This window comes from Ascaphus truei, chromosome 9, assembly GCF_040206685.1.
Source record: "Ascaphus truei isolate aAscTru1 chromosome 9, aAscTru1.hap1, whole genome shotgun sequence".
In the NCBI taxonomy this organism is placed as follows: domain Eukaryota; kingdom Metazoa; phylum Chordata; class Amphibia; order Anura; family Ascaphidae; genus Ascaphus; species Ascaphus truei.
In genome coordinates, this window is record NC_134491.1 from 5,626,532 (window position 1) to 5,648,961 (window position 22,430).

General features: G+C 49.4%; 1 protein-coding gene across 5 annotated transcripts in view; it reads right to left on the reverse strand.

The window, feature by feature from the left end:
• Positions 1-22,430, reverse strand: part of RASGRP1 (RAS guanyl releasing protein 1) — a 231,385-nt gene that overhangs the window by 2,965 nt on the left and 205,990 nt on the right. For all 5 annotated transcript variants that reach the window (XM_075613239.1, XM_075613236.1, XM_075613238.1 and 2 more), the window contains 9 exons: positions 17,343-17,516; positions 17,033-17,149; positions 16,490-16,765; positions 13,990-14,070; positions 9,614-9,718; positions 7,200-7,309; positions 6,067-6,211; positions 2,551-2,587; positions 110-259 (listed from right to left, as the gene is read on the reverse strand). In XM_075613239.1, coding sequence (XP_075469354.1) covers positions 110-259; positions 2,551-2,587; positions 6,067-6,211; positions 7,200-7,309; positions 9,614-9,718; positions 13,990-14,070; positions 16,490-16,765; positions 17,033-17,149; positions 17,343-17,516 — 1,195 coding nt within the window. The remainder of the gene's footprint in view (positions 1-109; positions 260-2,550; positions 2,588-6,066; positions 6,212-7,199; positions 7,310-9,613; positions 9,719-13,989; positions 14,071-16,489; positions 16,766-17,032; positions 17,150-17,342; positions 17,517-22,430) is intronic.

Here is a 22,430-nt window from a genome sequence, read left to right on the forward strand (position 1 = left end):
AGTTTTCCTGTGCTGTGCACGGCCCTTTGGCAGTGAAAGGGTTAATAGTCCTGAGAAGAGACTTGTTCTTTTTAATCCCAGTAATCTCCCCGGGGGGCAGGAGGCTCACCATTTGTAGACCCTTTGCTCCCCGCTGGGTAGGGGCTGGGCTGTCCGGTGTCGGAGGACGGGCTGTTCTCCCCCGTGGAGCATTTGGACCTCTTCTTACATTCAAACACCACCAGCTCTTTGCACTGTTTGTGGCAGTTCATCCCACAGTCTGTGGCACAAGCACAATGGGGACAGTTAGTACCACACTTCCCTCCCTCTCCCTCCCTCTCTCCTTCCTTCCCTCCCTCCCTCTGCCCGCTGCACCTGGGAGCTGCCACACCCCCCTCCCTCCCTCTCTCTGCCCGCTGCACCTGGGAGCTGCCACACCTCCCTCCCTCTGCCTGCTGCACCTGGGAGCTGCCACACCTCCCTCCCTCCCTCTCTCTGCCCGCTGCACCTGGGAGCTGCCACACCTCCCTCCCTCCCTCTCTCTGCCCGCTGCACCTGGGAGCTGCCACACCTCCCTCCCTCTCTGTCCGCTGCACCTGGGAGCTGCCACACCTCCCTCCCTCCCTCTCTCTGCCCGCTGCACCTGGGAGCTGCCACACCTCCCTCCCTCTCTGTCCGCTGCACCTGGGAGCTGCCACACCTCCCTCCCTCTCTCTGGCTGCTGCACCTAGGAGCTGCCACACCTCCCTCCCTCTCTCTGCCCGCTGCACCTGGGAGCTGCCACACCTCCATCCCTCCCTCTGCCCGTTGCATCTGGGAGCTGCCACACCTCCCTCCCTCTCTGTCCGCTGCACCTGGGAGCTGCCACACCTCCCTCCCTCTGCCCGCTGCACCTGGGAGCTGCCACACCTCCCTCCCTCCCTCTCTCTGCCCGCTGCACCTGGGAGCTGCCACACCTCCCTCCCTCTCTGTCCGCTGCACCTGGGAGCTGCCACACCTCCCTCCCTCTCTCTGCCCGCTGCACCTGGGAGCTGCCACACCTCCCTCCCTCTCTCTGCCCGCTGCACCTGGGAGCTGCCACACCTCCATCCCTCCCTCTGCCCGCTGCACCTGGGAGCTGCCACACCTCCCTCCCTCTCTCTGCCCGCTGCACCTGGGAGCTGCCACACCTCCCTCCCTCTGCCCGCTGCACCTGGGAGCTGCCACACCTCCCTCCCTCTCTCTGCCCGCTGCACCTGGGAGCTGCCACACCTCCCTCTCTCTGCCCGCTGCACCTGGGAGCTGCCACATCTCCCTCTGCCCGCTGCACCTGGGAGCTGCCACACCTCCCTCCCTCTGCCCGCTGCACCTGGGAGCTGCCACACCTCCCTCCCTCCCTCCCTCTGCCCGCTGCACCTGGGAGCTGCCACACCTCCCTCCCTTCCTCCCTCTGCCCGCTGCACCTGGGAGCTGCCACACCTCCCTCCCTTCCTCCCTCTGCCCGCTGCACCTGGGAGCTGCCAGGGTGTTTGGCAAACTGTACCGAGTGGGTGTTACAGCGCAGACCGCACTGAGGGGGCACATGGTGCAGATTATTCATGGTCTAGGGCAGGGGTGAGCAAACTTTTTACACCGAGCCCCCTTGTCATCCGTGGCATTAGTCGCCCCCTCACCCCCCACCCCCCACCCGATGTAATCCAAATCACATGACTTTTTATTAATCGTATAACATTTTTAAAACAGTAAAACATGACAAATGTTATAGGTTTGTTTTTAAATAAATCAGCCTAGTAATATAAGATAATACTGACTCCAATTTTTTTCTCCATCCTCTCCCTGATCGTCTCTGTCCCTCTCCTCTCCACCCCCCCCCCCCTTCCTCTCCAAGACTACCTGTGGGACAGGGTGGTGATAAAGGCAGGCGGGGGGAGATGATGGAGGAGCGCGATGTAGCAGCATAGACACCGGAAGAAAGAAAGACTTCCGGGTCGGACCCCTGGGGCGCGCTCCAGCGCCGTCCTGCAACTCCTAACTCCGCTTCAATCTAGCGCTGCCATCATCTCCCCCCCATTTACCCCTGCCTCACTCTGCACCCCGTGTCTAGGGGCAGACAAACCAAAAACTGTCCACTTCATCAAGTCAGCTTTCTTTGGAAAGTTCTGCATACACTGGCACGCAACATTAGGGTTCAGTGATTGGGCCGGGCACTGACCAGGTAACAATATACTCAGGCGGGGAGGGGGGACAGGGTGCTGCTGTTTTGCATATGTTACAGATATAGCAGACGTTATTTGGAAGATAAAGTATTACCACTGTTATAATGTCCATCATGTGAAAGAGCTACCGTAATAACGAGTGCAGCGTGTGTGTGTGTGTGTGTGTGTACTGTATATGTGTATGTGTATGTGTATATCGCTGGTCACCTAATGTACCCATGTATCTGTCATCATAACTCTGTGCCCAGGACATATTTGAAAACGAGAGGTAATTTTCAATGCAATGTATTACTTTCCTGGTAACACATTTTTATAAATAAATACATCTGTATGTTACTGTGCAGTCCTGCGCTATTGGTAGATGCAAAGTATTTACCTTTGCAGCGGTATCCTTGCTTGATCACACCCCACAGCTGAAAGAGATAGAACACGGTGAATCATGCAACCTATATATTATTCTGTACCACTCAAAGGGTAACTGCTGAGAACAAACCCGTGTGCTCCTTGTTTGCTGCATTCCTCACACACACACCGTTCCATACCCCCTCACTATATGCCGTATTATACGCACACCGTTCCATACCCCCTCACTATATGCCGTATTATACGCACACCGTTCCATACCCCCTCACTATATGCCGTATTATACACACGCAGTTCCTTACCCCCTCACTATAGGGTAATAGAGTAGTGCTGTAGCTGTAGAGACACGGCGATTGCGGTGGACTACTCCATACGGGTATCGCGAGAGGACGCAACCCGGAAGTACCACTCTGAGTACTGCCGAGCCAGTCGGTCCCAGCGCGTGGGACTGATCCGTGAGCCACGGCGTTTACCCCTGTGTCTACTATCTACTTGTGCCAGATGTCCGTGCACTGTCTTCTACTGGACTAATTTTATTATACATGTAAGTTACTACTTGTTTTATGTGTTTAATACATGTATTTTGACCCTTGGTGCGCTTCTGTGCCTTCTTTCTGCATGTCCATCCGTCGCTGGAGTTCTCCCACAGCGGGCCTTGGTGAAGGAGGGGCGCCTTCACATTAGAGCAGCAGCAAAAGGGGAGAGCGGATCTATTTCAAGATCAACATTTTAGGAAGCATGAGCGCGGATTGATTTTCCTTCAGCAGTTCCTTACCCCCTCACTATATGCCATAGTCTCTGTCTCTTGTGATTAAAGTGAATTAAGGCGCGAACAACTCAAATAATGTGAACAATAATATGTGCAACTAATTAGTGCAATTAACCATATGTGCCAAATAAAATTCAAATAAATTATAACCCTGCTCAAACCCTCTGGTGGGACCTGTTTCACGGGTTCCAAAAAGTCTGATTTGATCTCATACAATCCAGGAGGAGCATATGTGGGGAATAAAAAAGAAGAAAACAGTGCAAATTTAAGTGTAGATGTGTTGACAATGTGTTGATGGAAGTCTTGGCTCTAGTGGTGTTCCTACTTACAAGATGATACAAATAAAAAAGCCTTTTGCAGATTGGGCTGCAGCCCCCGTGGTAGTGATGGTGTGTGGGTCTCCCTCCAGGCTCGTCCCCTCAATAGGGCGGAACAGTATGCAAAGGAATGGGAAAAGCACTACATAGCGCGGTCATGTGGGTATTGTACTTTATATAAAAAATGAATATAAAATGTGCACTTACAATGTGCTAAATAAAAACAGGCATGTTACACAATCATTGTGTGTTGTGGATTTGTCGCCGCTCTCACTGCCTTCCCCTCGATCATCCAAGTGTCCTCCGTCTGCAGAACTACGGGTCCTCCACTGGTTCAAGGAGTGTCTCCTGACGAAGCCGGAAGCAGTCACAATTTGTGGGCTGGGCGAAACGCGTAGACTGAGGATTCTTGAACCAGTGGAGGACCCGTAGTTCTTGCCGCACCTCAGAGCCGTGACGTCAGACGCCTATCGGGACGTAAAGCTGACAGTGAAGCTGCGATCTTATACTGCAGACGGAGGACACTTGGATGATCCAGGGGAAGGCGGTGAGAGCGGCGACAAATCCACAACACACGATTGTGTAACATGCCTGTTTTTATCTTGGCACATTGTAAGTGCACATTTTATATTCCTTTTTTATATAAAGTACAATACCCACATGACCGCGCTATGTAGTGCTTTTCCCATTCCTTTGCATACTGTTCCGCCCTATTGAGGGGACGAGCCTGGAGGGAGACCCACACACCATCACTACCACGGGGGCTGCAGCCCAATCTGCAAAAGGCTTTTTTATTTGTATCATCTTGTAAGTAGGAACACCACTAGAGCCAAGACTTCCATCAATATCTTACCCATTGTCAACACATCTACACTTAAATTTGCACTGTTTTCTTTTTTATTCCCCACATATGCTCCTCCTGGATTGTATGAGATCAATAGTCTCTGTCTCTCTCATTTTTGATTACATATTGAACTGTACTTCCCCTCCAAGATAAAAACTGCCAGCAGAAGAAATGGGTCATACTCTGCCCTGTAATATCTCGTGATGCCAGCCTGATACCCCAGGCTCAGTGCAACAATGTAACCTCCTGCAGTCTGACACATGCAACAGATCATTTCCCACAAGCACGCAATAAAAACAGGAAATATCAATATATTCATTCATTTGAAAGCATTTTTTCATAATAAATGTACAAAATGGGGAAGATGTTTAGTAGCCTTTACTACACATTATAATGTTTTACTTCTTCTCCCTGTAGATGAGATGGGGTAAGTAAGGGAATTAGGGAAAGCTAAATACAGAGCAAAGTGATCCTCAAGGTTAGGGAGGTAACCTCAGGGAGGGGGGTAAGGGGAGAGCGGTGCTAACCTCAGGGAGGGGGGTAAGGGGGGAGCGGCGCTAACCTCAGAAAGGGGGGTAAGGGAGGAGCGGCGCTAACCTCAGGGAGGCGGGTAAGGGAGGAGTGCACTAACCTCAGGGAGGGGGGTAAGGGAGGAGCGGCGCTAACCTCAGGGAGGGGGGTAAGGGTGGAGCAGCGCTAACCTCAGGGAGGGGGGTAAGGGAGGAGCGGTGCTAACCTCAGGGAGGGGGGTAAGGGAGGAGCGGCACTAACCTCAGGGAGGGGGGTAAGGGAGGAGCGGCGCTAACCTCAGGGAGGGGGGTAAGGGAGGAGCGGTGCTAACCTCAGGGAGGGGGGTAAGGGTGGAGCGGCGCTAACCTCAGGGAGGGGGGTAAGGGAGGAGCGGCGCTAACCTCAGGGAGGGGGTAAGGGAGGAGCGGCGCTAACCTCAGGGAGGAGGGTGAGGGAGGAGCGGCGCTAACCTCAGGGAGGGGGGTAAGGGAGGAGCGGCGCTAACCTCAGGGAGGGGGGTAAGGGAGGAGCGGCGCTAATCTCAGGGAGGGGGGTAAGGGAGGAGCGGCGCTAACCTCAGGGAGGGGGGTAAGGGAGGAGCGGCGCTAACCTCAAGGAGGGGGGTAAGGGAGGAGCGGCGCTAACCTCAGGGAGGGGGGCAAGAGGAGCGGCGCTAACCTCAGGGAGGGGGGTAAGGGAGGAGCGGCGCTAACCTCAGGGAGGGGGTAAGGGAGGAGCGGCGCTAACCTCAGGGAGGGGGGGGAAGGGAGGAGCGGCGCTAACCTCAGGGAGGGGGGTAAGGGGGGAGCGGCGCTAACCTCAGGGAGGGGGGTAAGGGGGGAGCGGCGCTAACCTCAGGGAGGGGGTAAGGGAGGAGCGGCGCTAACCTCAGGGAGGGGGGGAAGGGAGGAGCGGCGCTAACCTCAGGAGGGGGGTAAGGGAGGAGCGCTGCTATCCTGCTATTATTTCATATCAGTTTATTGCCCAACTTTAGCTATAACCACCCCACCTTAAGCACCTGTACCACAGCTGGCTGGACCCTCAGTCAGCACTTTTTGGGCTCCCCTAGTGACACAAAAGCACACTCACAAATCCCGCGCAGTTGTCACAGAAGGTGGGGCGCAGGTAGGTGGTCTCCTGGAAGTTATGGAGGAATCCCAGCCCGAGTTTGGCGTAGATGGAGCTGGCGCGCATGAAGTACGCGGTTATCTCCTCTCTGCTGATCAGACCTTCCCTGCGGGGAGAGGAAACAAGAACAGAGATCAGATTTCAGGAAGACCCCGGCACTAACGAGTGTGAGTGTGCTGTCACTTCCTGCGCTCTGTTCACAAGAGAGCCCCTGGCAGGGAAGGGGTTATCAAAGGGTGCTGCATAAAGAAAGGTCAAAAAAGTGTCTAAAGGGAAAAACCACCGTTTCCCCCGGGGAACGAAAAGGAAGCCCATCTCACCAACAGATTGTACTGAAGAAGCAAGAGGGGTTCAGCTTTTGGCACGACTCGCACCCCAAAATTCACATTTTCCAATAATGTGATGGTATGCTCTCTAGTGTGACCACGTGTTGAATAGCGCGACCACGTGTTGTATACAAATAGGACATAGTGTGACCACGTGTTGTATACAAATAGGACACAGTGTGACCGCGTGTTGTATAGCTCGCCCACGTGTTGTATACAAATAGGACATAGCGTGACCGCGTGTTGTATAGCGTGACCACGTGTTGTATACAAATAGGACATAGTGTGACCACGTGTTGTATACAAATAGGACACAGTGTGACCGCGTGTTGTATAGCTCGCCCACGTGTTGTATACAAATAGGACATAGCGTGACCGCGTGTTGTATAGCGTGACCACGTGTTGTATACAAATAGGACATAGTGTGACCACGTGTTGTATAGCGTGACCACGTGTTGTATACAAATAGGACATAGTGTGACCACGTGTTGTATACAAATAGGACATAGCGTGACCGCGTGTTGTATAGCGTGACCACGTGTTGTATACAAATAGGACATAGTGTGACCACGTGTTGTATAGCGTGACCACGTGTTGTATACAAATAGGACATAGTGTGACCACGTGTTGTATACAAATAGGACATAGTGTGACCGCGTGTTGTATAGCGTGACCACGTGTTCTATACAAATAGGACACAGTGTGACCACGTGTTGTATACAAATAGGACACAGTGTGACCGCGTGTTGCCTCATGCTGCGTGCTCACCTGTCTTTATCCATGACACAGAAAGAGAAGGGAAAGCTGGCTGCAATCTTGTCAAACTCTTCTTGGGATATATATCCATCCTGATCCAGGTCATAATTCTTAAAGACGGACTGAAGCGATGAAAAGAGGAAGCAACATAAATGAGTGATCCGCTCACGAGACACTGCGTAGTTTATATGTATTGCAGTGTAAGCACACTGCTGCGGGGGTCTGGTACTACACACATTAGCTAGAAACACTGCGTGGTTTATATGTATTGCAGTGTAAGCACACTGCTGCGGGGGTCTGGTACTACACACATTAGCTAGAAACACTGCGTAGTTTATGTGTATTGCAGTGTAAGCACACTGCTGCGGGGGTCTGGTACTACACACATTAGCTAGAAACACTGCGTAGTTTATATGTATTGCAGTGTAAGCACACTGCTGCGGGGGTCTGGCACTACACACATTATCTAGAAACACTGCGTGGTTTATATGTATTGCAGTGTAAGCACACTGCTGCGGGGGTCTGGTACTACACACATTAGCTAGAAACACTGCGTGGTTTATATGTATTGCAGTGTAAGCACACTGCTGCGGGGGTCTGGTACTACACACATTAGCTAGAAACACTGCGTGGTTTATGTGTATTGCAGTGTAAGCACACTGCTGCGGGGGTCTGGTACTACACACATTAGCTAGAAACACTGCGTGGTTTATGTGTATTGCAGTGTAAGCACACTGCTGCGGGGGTCTGGTACTACACACATTAGCTAGAAACACTGCGTGGTTTATGTGTATTGCAGTGTAAGCACACTGCTGCGGGGGTCTGGTACTACACACATTAGCTAGAAACACTGCGTGGTTTATGTGTATTGCAGTGTAAGCACACTGCTGCGGGGGTCTGGTACTACACACATTAGCTAGAAACACTGCGTGGTTTATATGTATTGCAGTGTAAGCACACTGCTGCGGGGGTCTGGTACTACACACATTAGCTAGAAACACTGCGTGGTTTATGTGTATTGCAGTGTAAGCACACTGCTGCGGGGGTCTGGTACTACACACATTAGCTAGAAACACTGCGTGGTTTATGTGTATTGCAGTGTAAGCACACTGCTGCGGGGGTCTGGTACTACACACATTAGCTAGAAACACTGCGTGGTTTATGTGTATTGCAGTGTAAGCACACTGCTGCGGGGGTCTGGTACTACACACATTAGCTAGAAACACTGCGTGGTTTATATGTATTGCAGTGTAAGCACACTGCTGCGGGGGTCTGGTACTACACACATTAGCTAGAAACACTGCGTGGTTTATGTGTATTGCAGTGTAAGCACACTGCTGCGGGGGTCTGGTACTACACACATTAGCTAGAAACACTGCGTGGTTTATATGTATTGCAGTGTAAGCACACTGCTGCGGGGGTCTGGTACTACACACATTAGCTAGAAACACTGCGTGGTTTATGTGTATTGCAGTGTAAGCACACTGCTGCGGGGGTCTGGTACTACACACATTAGCTAGAAACACTGCGTGGTTTATATGTATTGCAGTGTAAGCACACTGCTGCGGGGGTCTGGTACTACACACATTAGCTAGAAACACTGCGTGGTTTATGTGTATTGCAGTGTAAGCACACTGCTGCGGGGGTCTGGTACTACACACATTAGCTAGAAACACTGCGTGGTTTATGTGTATTGCAGTGTAAGCACACTGCTGCGGGGGTCTGGTACTACACACATTAGCTAGAAACACTGCGTGGTTTATGTGTATTGCAGTGTAAGCACACTGCTGCGGGGGTCTGGTACTACACACATTAGCTAGAAACACTGCGTGGTTTATGTGTATTGCAGTGTAAGCACACTGCTGCGGGGGTCTGGTACTACACACATTAGCTAGAAACACTGCGTGGTTTATATGTATTGCAGTGTAAGCACACTGCTGCGGGGGTCTGGTACTACACACATTAGCTAGAAACACTGCGTGGTTTATGTGTATTGCAGTGTAAGCACACTGCTGCGGGGGTCTGGTACTACACACATTAAGCTAGAAACACTGAGCTTGAGGATTTATTTTGATGGGAACTGTAAAGAGACAGACACAGACCCTTGAAACATGTAGGTACAAACACGCAGACGCATGTAGGTACAGAGAGAGATGCACGTAGGTACAGAGACAGCCGCAAGTAGGTACAGAAACACAGACACAAATGCACGTACAGCAGGTACAGTAGGTACAAACACATGTAGGTAGAGACACACAGACATGGAAGTACAGAGACACACATACATGTAGTTACAGAGACAGTCACACAGACACATGTAGGTACAGAGGGACACAGACACACACCACTGAATTGTACTTACAGAGATAGAGACAGACAGAGAGCATTGAATCTCAGACAGATACAGAGAACTGAAACTCACTTACATCCACCATCCTCTGCACATGTTTGCTGATGGTTTTGGGGTCTGGTTTGGGAGACACCCCTGATGCCCAGTTTGCAACCACTGGTGGCTTGGAGGGTGTGACTGGCTGTTATAGAGAGACATCAGTGAGTAGGAAAGCACTGTGTGTAACCCTGTATTACACAGCAGGGAAATGTAACCCTGTATTACACAGCAGGGGAATTTAACCCTGTATTACACCGCACGTCACACAGACCAGCAATAAATAGCCTCCTCATAACCCTGAAGCTGTGTGAAGATTCACAGACAAAGAATACAGATCTGCGACTGCGATATACTCGGAAAGACTTGCTGATCGGAGCTTCGAGTCTCTTCTTTGCATATATATCTGGGGCAAAGCGTACACTGTTCTGCACACAAAGCACACGGGTTTCAGCTTCCTCTGCCTAATGCAGACACCTAGTGACAAGGAATGAGTGCAAGAACGCACCATCGGCTGCGAATATAAAAGTACAACGCACAATAATAGGAAATGGCGCGTAGAAAACTACGTTTCAAATATTGGTGATACAAAAATAGTGATACAATAAAAATGTACAATACAATCCTCCAGGGTTAATTTACTCATCAACAGAACGCCAGTGCGCAAATGGTCCAGTGTGTGTGTGTGTGTGTGTGTGTGTGTGTGTGTGTGTGTGTGTGTGTGTGTGTGTGTGTGTGTGTGTGTTGAGGTGGGTATCCGCTCATAGGAGCAAGACTATTTATCTCCATGTAATGCTCGTGGTCTCAATGGTGAAGGTTTCTTATACAGAGAGAACACGGAGAACACCGTGTGATACGGTTAATATATAAAAACAAGTGAATACAGAATAAACATTTCACTCATAATCTTGGCATAGGCAAAGCGCATATAGACCACAGCTGGGCCTCAGACAGAAAGCGCTCTGTTTGCCCTCCCCGTGTGACGAGCGCCAGGCTCCCCTGACCTCTCCACCAGCATTACATGGGGATAAATCACCGCGCTCGTATGAGCGGATACCCGCCTGAATCCTACTTGCATCATCTGAGTGGGCTTAACAATGCGTTTCTTTCTACGCACTGTCATTTACACAACAGGGTCGCACTATATTCTTTATGGCGCTTAGGCAAAGCTTATTATCACCAAGTGTGTACATGGAATGAAACCCAACCTCAGCTGGCAATCTGGGAAACCCTGTTCTGCTTTGCTGTGCGATCCTTCTCCATGGATCGCTGGGATGGTTTATATATAGAAAGGAATAAACAAGAACACAACCATAGTGTATTTACCTCGGAGATTGGGATTAAATATATACCACAAAGCGGGTGGATTGGAAGGGTGAGGTCATATAGTAATTAAATATTTAGAAAGATGATCAGCCTCCTACGAAAATACCATCTCAAATCCCAGTATTGAGAAACACACTGGTACAACCTGAAATGGGCTGGGAGGTGGTGGGACGAAAACAATTTCATATAAAACTAAATAAAAACAAGATCAATTGGTTGAGTCAAAATACAAAAAACATGGTTTGAATGCAAAGATTCTTCTTAGCATCAATGACGATGGGTTCAAGTTGAAATCCTACACACAACAATTCACTAGGTAAGGGGTGCGCAAGATTTTTTTGGGGGGAGCGTGGCGAGTTGCAGAGGCCCCGCGCTCTTCCCCCAGGCATTTATAAAATGCTCGAGGCCTCTGTAGCTTCACTTACCGTGACTCAGTCGGCTTCGGCGACACTCGGCGCTTCAGACCAGATATGGGGGCGCGAGCAGTGGGGGTGAGCAGGTAGCGGGGCGCAAAGTAAACAGCTTGTGCACCCCTGCCCTAGGTCATGAGCGGGTAAGCAGAGGTTGGCGGTGTAATGCCACGATTATAGTGCTGGCGCTACGGAGCGACAGATAACAGAGGAGACAGCTGAAATTGTTCTTACGGCCGCGTCACGTAAGCGGTTCAACCAATGAGGGTGATCTGCCCACGTGACGTCACATCCCGCCTCCGCCATGCCTCCCGATCATCTCCAGCCTAGTTTATGCCACGCGCACGTGACGTCATGCGCATGCCGCCACTATAAGTGCGGCCTAAGTGCTGGATTCCAACCGATCTGCCTGGTGTGCTGCAGACGCGCCGCTCCGTGGTGCTGCTTCTCCTTGCCAGCCTCGTACACAGACCGGCGTCTCTGGGTGACGTCACGGACTCACTCAGGCTGCAGCTGGGGAACCTCAGGATCACTCCGGCACTAACCCTTCACCCTATGCGATTCACAAATATGTGCTGCTTCCTCAGGGGTGTTGGAACGGTGTAGGGTGAAGGGTTAGTGCCGGAGTGACCCCGAGGTTCCCCAGCTGCAGCCTGAGTGAATCCGTGACGTCACCCAGAGACGCCGGTCAGTCCCGATCAGTCGGGATCCCGCATCGCCAACCTCTGCTTACCCGTTCATGACCTAGCGAATTTCAATTTGAACCCATCGTTATTGATGCTAAGAAGAATCTTTGCATTCAAACCATGTTTTTGTATTTTGACTCAACCAATTGATCTTGTTTTTATTTAGTTTTATATGAAATAGTTTTCGTCCCACCACCTCCCAGCCCATTTCAGGTTGTACCAGTGTGTTTCTCAATACTGGGATTTGAGATGGTATTTTCGTAGGAGGCTGATCATCTTTCTAAATATTTAATTACTATATGACCTCACCCTTCCAATCCACCCATTTTGTGGTATATATTTAATCCCAATCTCCGAGGTAAATACACTATGGTTGTGCTCTTGTTATTCCTTTCTATATACAAACCATCCCAGCGATCCATGGAGAAGGATCGCACAGCAAAGCAGAACAGGGTTTCCCAGATTGCCAGCTGAGGTTGGGTTTGATTCCATGTACACACTTGGTGATAATAAGCTTTGCCTAAGCGCCATAAGAGTAGTTTTTCCAGCACCGTACATTATCTGATTTCCCAAGAAAATCAGCCGACTTTTAGGCAGCTCATGGACTTTTACGTGGTTAATGAACGCTGAGTTGCAATATTTGTATGCTCTTTAACAAAAGAAATCGCACCAGTTTTATATATAACTGGTACCGATATATTGGTGCCGTGTTAGCCGAGCTTTAATAATCAAAAACGAATAGATGATACCGTTCTGTGGCTAACGAAATACTTTTATTTGTGCGAGCTTTCGAGATACACTGATCTCTTCTTCCGGCGATGGTACATTGAATAAAACAGGTATGGTTAAACTTACAAACAGTGCCTATATTCCTACAGTATATGCCCTGTTTGTAAGTTTAACCTTGCCTGCTTTATTCAAACAGTGCATATACTGTAGGAATATATGCACTGTTTGTAAGTTTAACCTTGCCTGTTTTATTCAATGTACCATCGCCGGAAGAAATCGGTGTATCTCGAAAGCTCGCACAAATAAAAGCATTTTGTTAGCCACAGAACGGTATCAGCTATTCATTTTTGAGAGATATATATGTATATGAAAAAAGGGACAGGCACTCTCCTATATGCAAAAAAAGTGAAATTTATTGACTCAAAAACGTTGAGTCAATAAATGTAACTTTTTTGCTAATAGGAGAGTGCCTGTCCCTTTTGTCCTGTTTCTGTTTGGACAGTATGCACCCTCCCTTTACTCTTATTTTTTATTTTGTTTTGTGCGTGCCCTGTAGGAGAATGCAAGGAGTTGAAGGGGGAGAAGCAGGAGAATGCTGGGAGAAGCTGCACCACGCCGCTGGTAACTCTCGCCAGCGGGTAAAATGCACTCACCCAAGGCGAGGAGGGCGAGTGCATTTGTTGAGCCCTATATATACACATACACATATACTCTGGAGTCTGGACCATTTGCGCTCTGATGGTTTTTTACATCTAATGTAGACAACGGAAAGCAAGGGATTCTGGGTATTAGGATTGTAGTGGACATGTACAGTGTTCTCTCCCTCTCTCCGCTCCACGTTTATATCGCAGGATGAGAGCTGGGAGTCTATGAAAGAATCTTAGTTATAGGACTGGTGTAATACTGGATTCCTCCTGCACATTGCTATTAATAACTATCATTTCAGTTGAAGTTTCATATGTTGGCTATTATTGTTCTTATTTATGCCGTTTGTTTGGTTACAGCTCCTGAGCGCCTTGTTATTTTCAGCAGCTGGTGAGAAATGTTCCCCAATACATTCTATGGGTCTATGTATCAAAGCTAAAGTGGTGCATTTCTGGGGCAAACTGCATCAGATATAAAAAAGACATATCCTATTTTTTGCCACAGGAATGTTATCCTCGATACATGTGCTACCATCGTTTCGCCCACTTTTCCCTTGATACATATTGGCCACAACGGTTTTATCTTTGTGATTTTAGCTTTTTTACACTTGTGACTGTTACCGGGGCACGGTGGTTCCTCGGCTCCCGTGCATACGACAGCTCGTATATTTCATCCTCCGTGTAATACAAGTCGAGGGAGAGCTGGAAAATACAGCAAAAAAAATCAAGAATCAGTTCAGGAGCAGCAGTAACTGGTCTGGGTGCAGGGAATGTGACTGTTTGGCAGCTGAGCTGACTGAGTGGGGAAGTGTGTGTGTCAGTCAGTGTGTGTGTGTGTGTGTGTCAGTGTGTGTGTGTGTGTTTCAGTCAGTGTGTGTGTGTGTCAGTCAGTGTGTGTGTGTGTGTGTGTGTGTGTGTGTGTGTGTGTGTGTGTGTGTGTGTGTGTGTGTGTGTATGTGTGTCAGTCAGTGTGTGTGTGTGTCAGTCAGTGTGTGTCAGTCAGTGTGTGTGTCAGTGTGTGTGTGTGTCTCAGTCAGTCAGTGTGTGTGTGTGTCAGTGTGTGTGTGTGTGTGTGTGTCAGTCAGTGTGAGTGTGTCAGTCATTGTGTCAGTCAGTGTGTGTGTGTCACAGTGTGTGTGTGTGTGTGTGTGTGTGTCAGTGTGTCAGTCACTTTGTGTGACTGTGTGCCAGTCACTGTGTGTGTCTGTGTGTGTCAGTCACTGTGTCTGTCAGGGTGTCACTGTGTCAGTCACTGCCTGCGTGTCAGTCACTGCCTGTGTGTCAGTCACTGCGTGTGTGTCACTGCGTGGGACAAAAACAGAGCTGGTGGGGGGGACAAAAACGGAGCTGGAGGGGGGGGGGACAAAAACGGAACAACCCCCTCCCCCCCTAGCAGCAACATCCACCACCAGCAGGGAGCATCTCCTCACCTCAGCTCTGGCGGCAGCAGCGTGCAGGAAGACTGCACACGCTCAGCAGGCACCGGAAGTGCCTAGAGCGCGCTCCGATGAGGGAGGAGGCGAGTGGAGAGGGGAGACTCCGCCAGGGGCCGCAGTAAGTCCCGGTCGGGCCGGGGGTTGGGGAATCCTGCGCTAGTGTGTGAGGGTGCGGGTCCCGCTGATGGGTGCACGGCGGCATAGCATGTGGGAAGGCTGGAGGCGTGCGCGGGGGAAGGCTGGAGGCTCCCCGTGTCCCCCCCACCGGCCGCCCCCCCGTGGCTAAGCAGGGTTAAGGGCGCCGCGAGGGGGGAAGGCGCGCCGAGGGGGAAGGTAGCGGGAAAGTGAGCTGTGGGTGAGGGGAGGTGAGCTGTGGGTGAGGGGAAGTGATGGTGGGGGGGGGGGGGCAGTGGGGAGGTGAGCTGTGGGTGAGGGGGAGTGATGGTGGGGGGGGGGCAGCGGGGAGGTGAGCTGTGGGTGAGGGGGTTGGAAAGTGGATTACACTTACCAAGGTAGGTGTGTGACTCCACAGGGGGGTGACAGTCTCAGGAGGTATGGTGAGTGTGATGGGGTGAGGTCTGTGTGTGTCACAGTGGAGTAGGTGTGTCTGTGATGTCAGCGTACCTCTTGACCAATGAGAGTCGTGGGAGAGGCGGGCGGGCGGACCGACCAATCAGAAAATAACTTTCAAATCTCTCTCTCTCTCTCTCTCTCTCTCTCTCTCTCTCTCTCTCTCTCTCTCTCTCTCTCTCTCTCTCTCTCTCTCTCTCTCTCTCTCTCTCTCTCTCTCTCTCTCTCTCTCTCTCTCTCTCTCTCTCTCTCTCTCTCTCTCTCTCTCTCTATATATATATATATATATATATATAAAGAGAGAGAGATACATACAAAACACACAACGTAAGCGCACACTCTTTAACTAAACTAATAATAACAGTAAATTAATTAATAGAACCCAGTAGACAAGTAACAAATAGACTAAGGGTGCAGACAAATAAAGAAGTATAAATGATAATATTAATAAAATGTGCTATACAAAATACCTATAGTATAAAGCAAATAGGTCACACCAATACTACTGATACTAGAACATACAAATAATGGTGTCTAATATAGGTAGAGCACAAATAAAAAACATAAAAATAGCCAAATGTGTGTCCGTTCAAAAAAGACAGTCCAATGATAGTACTGTATATAGATAAATGCTGTGACTCCACTGCAGCCTCTCAAACGATACACCCCATCCCAACAGCATGTAAGAAAAAAGAGAGGCGCATGCCACATAGCATAATTCTGTTATCACTTAATGTTATATGTGTGTGTGTGTGTGTGTGTGTATATAAAAAAAAAAATTCCATCTAATATCAAGCAAAGTCATTTCACTGGCCCTGGCCCTGAAGGTGTGAAACGAATGCTGAATATTACATCACTGTGTAGCCTCCCTGTGACCGACGCTCTCTGTTCCTTATGTTATCACACAGTGAAAGTCCCTTTTCTGACGCACCTCGCAGAGATTGTCCATTCTGTCCCTATCCCAGCCCCCCCCCCCCCTGTCCCTCTCTTTCTACTCGCAGGATTGTGGGGATGTCATGGGATGACTGGAGATTGCATTTCTGGTGGGACCGTGTCTGTGCGACACGGACCCTCTGCACCCCACATTACCTCATCTAAGGGTACTGCAGACTCACTGTGAGCAGATGCAGCAGGTCCATGTTGGCGTCCAGAGGAGGCACGATGTTCTGCAGCTGGATGAGCTCGTTGATGTGATTATAGAGAGAGTGCAGCTTTAGCACATTGATCTTCTTGTCCTCCAGGAAGTCGGGCATGGCCTCATACAGAGAGATCAGATCCTTCAGGTGCACCCCCAGGATGGGGATCTTGAAACTGCCACACTCGCTGTATGTGCGCCGGTAATTGTCGTAGTTCCTGCTGGAGGAGAGCAGCTCTGTCATCTCATTAAGGACCTGTAAGGACAATGGACCTGGTTAACCCATTCACCTCCGACAGCCATATATTGGGGGGGGGGGGGGGGGGGGGAAGAGAGCTTGCACAGAGTTTGTGGTTTTATGGTGAGTGACATGATAGTAACCCAACTCCTGTATTGCTCTTAAAAGTACGAAAGTTCCTTTTATGTAAAACGCAGGAAATCAAAGCCTTTCTTTGTGTGAACTCTTACACAGAACCATTCACCCTTTTGGGGGCCCTGAGAAATCGCCTTGTTTTGCACTCACCTTGCTGACCTCATGAGACACATGTGAGCTTGTCTCTTTAAGTCTGGAGATAGAGCTGTGACACAGGCCTCCAACGACAGCCATCAATGTGTTGAAATTCTGCAGATGATGAAGCTTCTGTTGCGAGAAGCCAATAATATACAGAGAAAGCGCATGAGAATAAATGTATCTAATAATATCATTATTATTTTGTTGTGAGACACCGTAACATTGTAGTGTGGGCCCCTTGTCCTCATTTAGTGATATTAATACAAGCAGAAAAGTACACAGTAAAGTAGTAGCGAGTACCCTGTATTTTGTGCCTGCTCACCTGGGCCACATGGATGAACTTGGTGAAGACCTCAGCTCGGAGCTGGGGAGTCGGTCGGCTCAGAACCATCAGCTGGACCCACTGAGAGATCCCGTTGCACAGAGCGATGGAGCGTTCCATGGTGGGGTTATCCTTCACGCAGCCGCTCACTATGTAGTTCTGATAATCGGGGAACTGAACACAGGGAAAAACAGCTGAAATTTGATGAAAAACTCAAACTACAGAGTTTTGTGCACGATCGGTAGAAATACATTCTTAAAGCACCTGTAAGGTCACGGTGGTCCTTCCTGAGCTTAACAAGCTCTTTAACTGAGAAATTAGAGAAATGCAAATGGGATTAAATATTCTGTAGCACAAGGAAGTATTTCTGCTCAGCAACCTGTCTAGCCTGCATAGGAGACAGTGCCATGACCGGGGGGCGCAGCCTGTCACCTGATTGGCTGCTGTGGCGGCCGTAGGCGGGGAAGAGGCTTAGGGAATTAGGTCAGCAGCCGGGAGCGAGTGCGTTCACTTGCTCCTGGCTGCAGCAGTTGACCGATCCCCTCTCCTGATGATCTCCTCTAGATGCCTAAGGTAAGGCCTAAAGTCTGACCTGGTCACCCCCCCCCCCCCCGGACTTCCCCTCCCACCCTCGGATGGGGGGGTGGAGAACTCAGAGCTTGGGACCGGGGACACGAGTCACAATGTAACGAGACACGATGCAACTCCCCGCGCGCTAGAGGATAAGTCCGGTCTCTACGTAGGCTCCTCGTGGTGCCGATGGGGGTGGAGTGGAGGGGCATCCAGTGGCTGTGCGCTGCCGAGCCGGCCCATTCTAGCGGGCGAGGGTGAAGATGGGAGGCAGGGTGGGGAGGGTGTCCTCCCACCCGCGCTTCCATTTCGAGCGGGACGCCTCATGAGCTGCTGCTCAGTGTAGGCAGTGGGGGCCAGGGGCAGCGGTCAGCGGTCGCGTGCGCTACGTTCCGGCAGGCAGCCACTTTTACCCTCACCCAGGATGGCCTCACAATTACCCGTTGCGTGCTTGCATCACACTTACGGGGGGGCCCCCAATGCTACGATCTCGCGGGACGGGCAGGGCATGCGGGGGAAAAGGGATGAGTAGCATCCGGCGGGCGGCTCCTGCAACTGCATGTGCTATGGCAGGCCCCAGGTTTTCCACCTCTCAGCGTGCGCGTGATCGTGCGGGGCATGGGGGAGCTCGGGCCGAAGGGGTTACTAGGAAGGATATGGGGTAATATATAAATAAATATATAAATTAATACTTCCTGGCCCCTCTTATAATACATGATAGTAGGAGTAGATCTTTGTGAGTCAAGAATAAAGCAAAATAATGCCTAATATCCCTAGTATCCTGGGCATTATTTTGCTTTATTCTTGACTCACAAAGATCTACTACTACTACCATGTATTTAGATCTGTTGTATGTGTGTTGAATAGGATATCTGTCACATACTAAGAAGGTAGGAGAAAAGAAGAGGCACACAAAATATGGTGGAATCAAATGATTACCAAATGTATTGATGCATCAGAGCTTTAAGTGGTAACGTTTCAGGACAAAGTCCCTTCCTCAGATCAAACACCTCAAAAGTGATAAACAATAGCACATCTATATATACCCCCAAAAGGTCAAAATAATTACCTTCCCCAGTCAACACCAAAAGTGCAGGGCTGCATCCAATCTGACAACCTAATTGTGCACGCCCCGACGTCTGACATCACCGCGTCATGACGCACGTGACGTCACAACGCGATGACATAATTCGGCCCAGCGACGGCCCACATGAGGAATGAAAGAATGGTGTGTCCTGTAGACAATCCCAGGATGTCTGCCCACAATGACTGACAAAGTCACGACGTAAATGCGCAATGACATCTGGTTGATAGGACAACAGACAACAAAGGAAGGAAAAACATACAAATATATAAACAGAGTCATTTACTGAGTGATAATAAAGCAGGACTATTCTGGAAGCATGGAGAGGAGCAAATAGTAGTGCCATGATGCACCAGTGAAGCATTCTAATGTTGTGTCCACTTTGGACAGTTGCTGACAGTCCTTTTTGAAAAAGAAGTCCACAAGTATGAGAAAAAAAGCTGGAAATAAAATTAAACTTTGTTAGAACATATTGCCATTATTTGTAAGTATACTGCATGTATTCTTAAGACATTCTTTGTGGCAGATAGACAACCCTCAAGGGATAGATATCCATTAATATACACATATACATAGGAACAAATTTGTTAGAGTAACCTTGGAATGTTAATAAGTGGTAAATTAGTTAGGAGACCCTTAGCAGTCCTGGTCATATTGGGGATCATAACCCCGTATTTGCCATCCGCAAAGAGTTGGGTCTACTTAGGAGGCTGACCCGTTATTATAGGAACCAGTGAAGCTCCAATTTTTCATTCATACCCCTAGGGGCAAACGTGTCCAGTGTATGGGTCCACTTCGCCTCTTTTTCTAAAATAATTCTCTCTCTTTCCCCTCCTCTGCGGAGGGGTTTCACATGATCAATCACTTGATACCTAAGCTGTGAGATGTTGTGTCCTTTTTCTTGAAAGTGTCTTGCCACTGATGTGTCTGATAGTGGGTTTCTGATGTTACTCTTATGTTGTGTTATACGTTCCTTAAGGGAATTCATTGTTTTCCCTACATATAACATCCCACAGGGGCATTTTAGTAGATATACAATGTAAGAACTTAGGCATGTGTAAAAACCATTGGTTTTAAATTGTCTCCCCGTAGAGACGGAGGTGTGGCTCTGTACCCTAGATGTACAGAGTCTCTACACTGTAATTCCCCATAAGGATGGCCTACAAGCCACAATGAAGGCATTACAGTCCAGCATACTCCCAAAACCACTTACTGACCTTACACTCACACTTCTCAAACTTATTCTCACTAAGAACTACTTCAGATATAACCATATCTATTATGAACAAGTCCAGGGCATTGCGATGGGGGCAAACATGGCCCCACCTCTGCAAACATCTTCATGGCAGACTTTGAGGCTAATTTCATATTGAATCAACATGAATACACAGGGAATATACATATTTGGAAGAGATACATCGATGATGTGTTTGTGGTGTGGGTAGGTGATGTGTTTGTGGTGTGGGTAGGTGATGTGTTTGTGGTGTGGGTAGGTGATGTGTTTATGGTGTGGGTAGGTGATGTGTTTGTGGTGTGGGTAGGTGATGTGTTTGTGGTGTGGGTAGGTGATGTGTTTATGGTGTGGGTAGGTGATGTGTTTATGGTGTGGGTAGGTGATGTGTTTGTGGTGTGGGTAGGTGATGTGTTTGTGGTGTGGGTAGGTGATGTGTTTGTGGTGTGGGTAGGTGATGTGTTTGTGGTGTGGGTAGGTGATGTGTTTGGGGTGTGGGTAGGTGATGTGTTTGTGGTGTGGGTAGGTGATGTGTTTGTGGTGTGGGTAGGTGATGTGTTTGTGGTGTGGGTAGGTGATGTGTTTGTGGTGTGGGTAGGTGATGTGTTTGTGGTGTGGGTAGGTGATGTGTTTGGGGTGTGGGTAGGTGATGTGTTTATGGTGTGGGTAGGTGATGTGTTTGGGGTGTGGGTAGGTGATGTGTTTGGGGTGTGGGTAGGTGATGTGTTTATGGTGTGGGTAGGTGATTTGTTTGGGGTGTGGGTAGGTGATGTGTTTGGGGTGTGGGTAGGTGATGTGTTTGTGGTGTGGGTAGGTGATGTGTTTATGGTGTGGGTAGGTGATGTGTTTGTGGTGTGGGTAGGTGATGTGTTTGTGGTGTGGGTAGGTGATGTGTTTGTGGTGTGGGTAGGTGATGTGTTTGTGGTGTGGGTAGGTGATGTGTTTGTGGTGTGGGTAGGTGATGTGTTTGTGGTGTGGGTAGGTGATGTGTTTGTGGTGTGGGTAGGTGATGTGTTTGTGGTGTGGGTAGGTGATGTGTTTGTGGTGTGGGTAGGTGATGTGTTTGTGGTGTGGGTAGGTGATGTGTTTGTGGTGTGGGTAGGTGATGTGTTTGTGGTGTGGGTAGGTGATGTGTTTGTGGTGTGGGTAGGTGATGTGTTTGTGGTGTGGGTAGGTGATGTGTTTGTGGTGTGGGTAGGTGATGTGTTTGTGGTGTGGGTAGGTGATGTGTTTGGGGTGTGGGTAGGTGATGTGTTTGTGGTGTGGGTAGGTGATGTGTTTGTGGTGTGGGTAGGTGATGTGTTTGTGGTGTGGGTAGGTGATGTGTTTGTGGTGTGGGTAGGTGATGTGTTTGTGGTGTGGGTAGGTGATGTGTTTGTGGTGTGGGTAGGTGATGTGTTTGTGGTGTGGGTAGGTGATGTGTTTGTGGTGTGGGTAGGTGATGTGTTTGTGGTGTGGGTAGGTGATGTGTTTGTGGTGTGGGTAGGTGATGTGTTTGTGGTGTGGGTAGGTGATGTGTTTGTGGTGTGGGTAGGTGATGTGTTTGTGGTGGGGGTAGGTGATGTGTTTGTGGTGTGGGTAGGTGATGTGTTTGTGGTGTGGGTAGGTGATGTGTTTGTGGTGTGGGTAGGTGATGTGTTTGTGGTGTGGGTAGGTGATGTGTTTGTGGTGTGGGTAGGTGATGTGTTTATGGTGTGGGTAGGTGATGTGTTTATGGTGTGGGTAGGTGATGTGTTTGTGGTGTGGGTAGGTGATGTGTTTGTGGTGTGGGTAGGTGATGTGTTTGTGGTGTGGGTAGGTGATGTGTTTATGGTGTGGGTAGGTGATGTGTTTGTGGTGGGGGTAGGTGATGTGTTTGTGGTGGGGGTAGGTGATGTGTTTGTGGTGTGGGTAGGTGATGTGTTTGTGGTGTGGGTAGGTGATGTGTTTGTGGTGTGGGTAGGTGATGTGTTTGGGGTGTGGGTAGGTGATGTGTTTGTGGTGTGGGTAGGTGATGTGTTTGTGGTGTGGGTAGGTGATGTGTTTATGGTGTGGGTCGGTGATGTGTTTATGGTGTGGGTAGGTGATGTGTTTGTGGTGTGGGTAGGTGATGTGTTTGTGGTGTGGGTAGGTGATGTGTTTGTGGTGTGGGTAGGTGATGTGTTTGGGGTGTGGGTAGGTAATGTGTTTGTGGTGGGGGTAGGTGATGTGTTTGTGGTGTGGG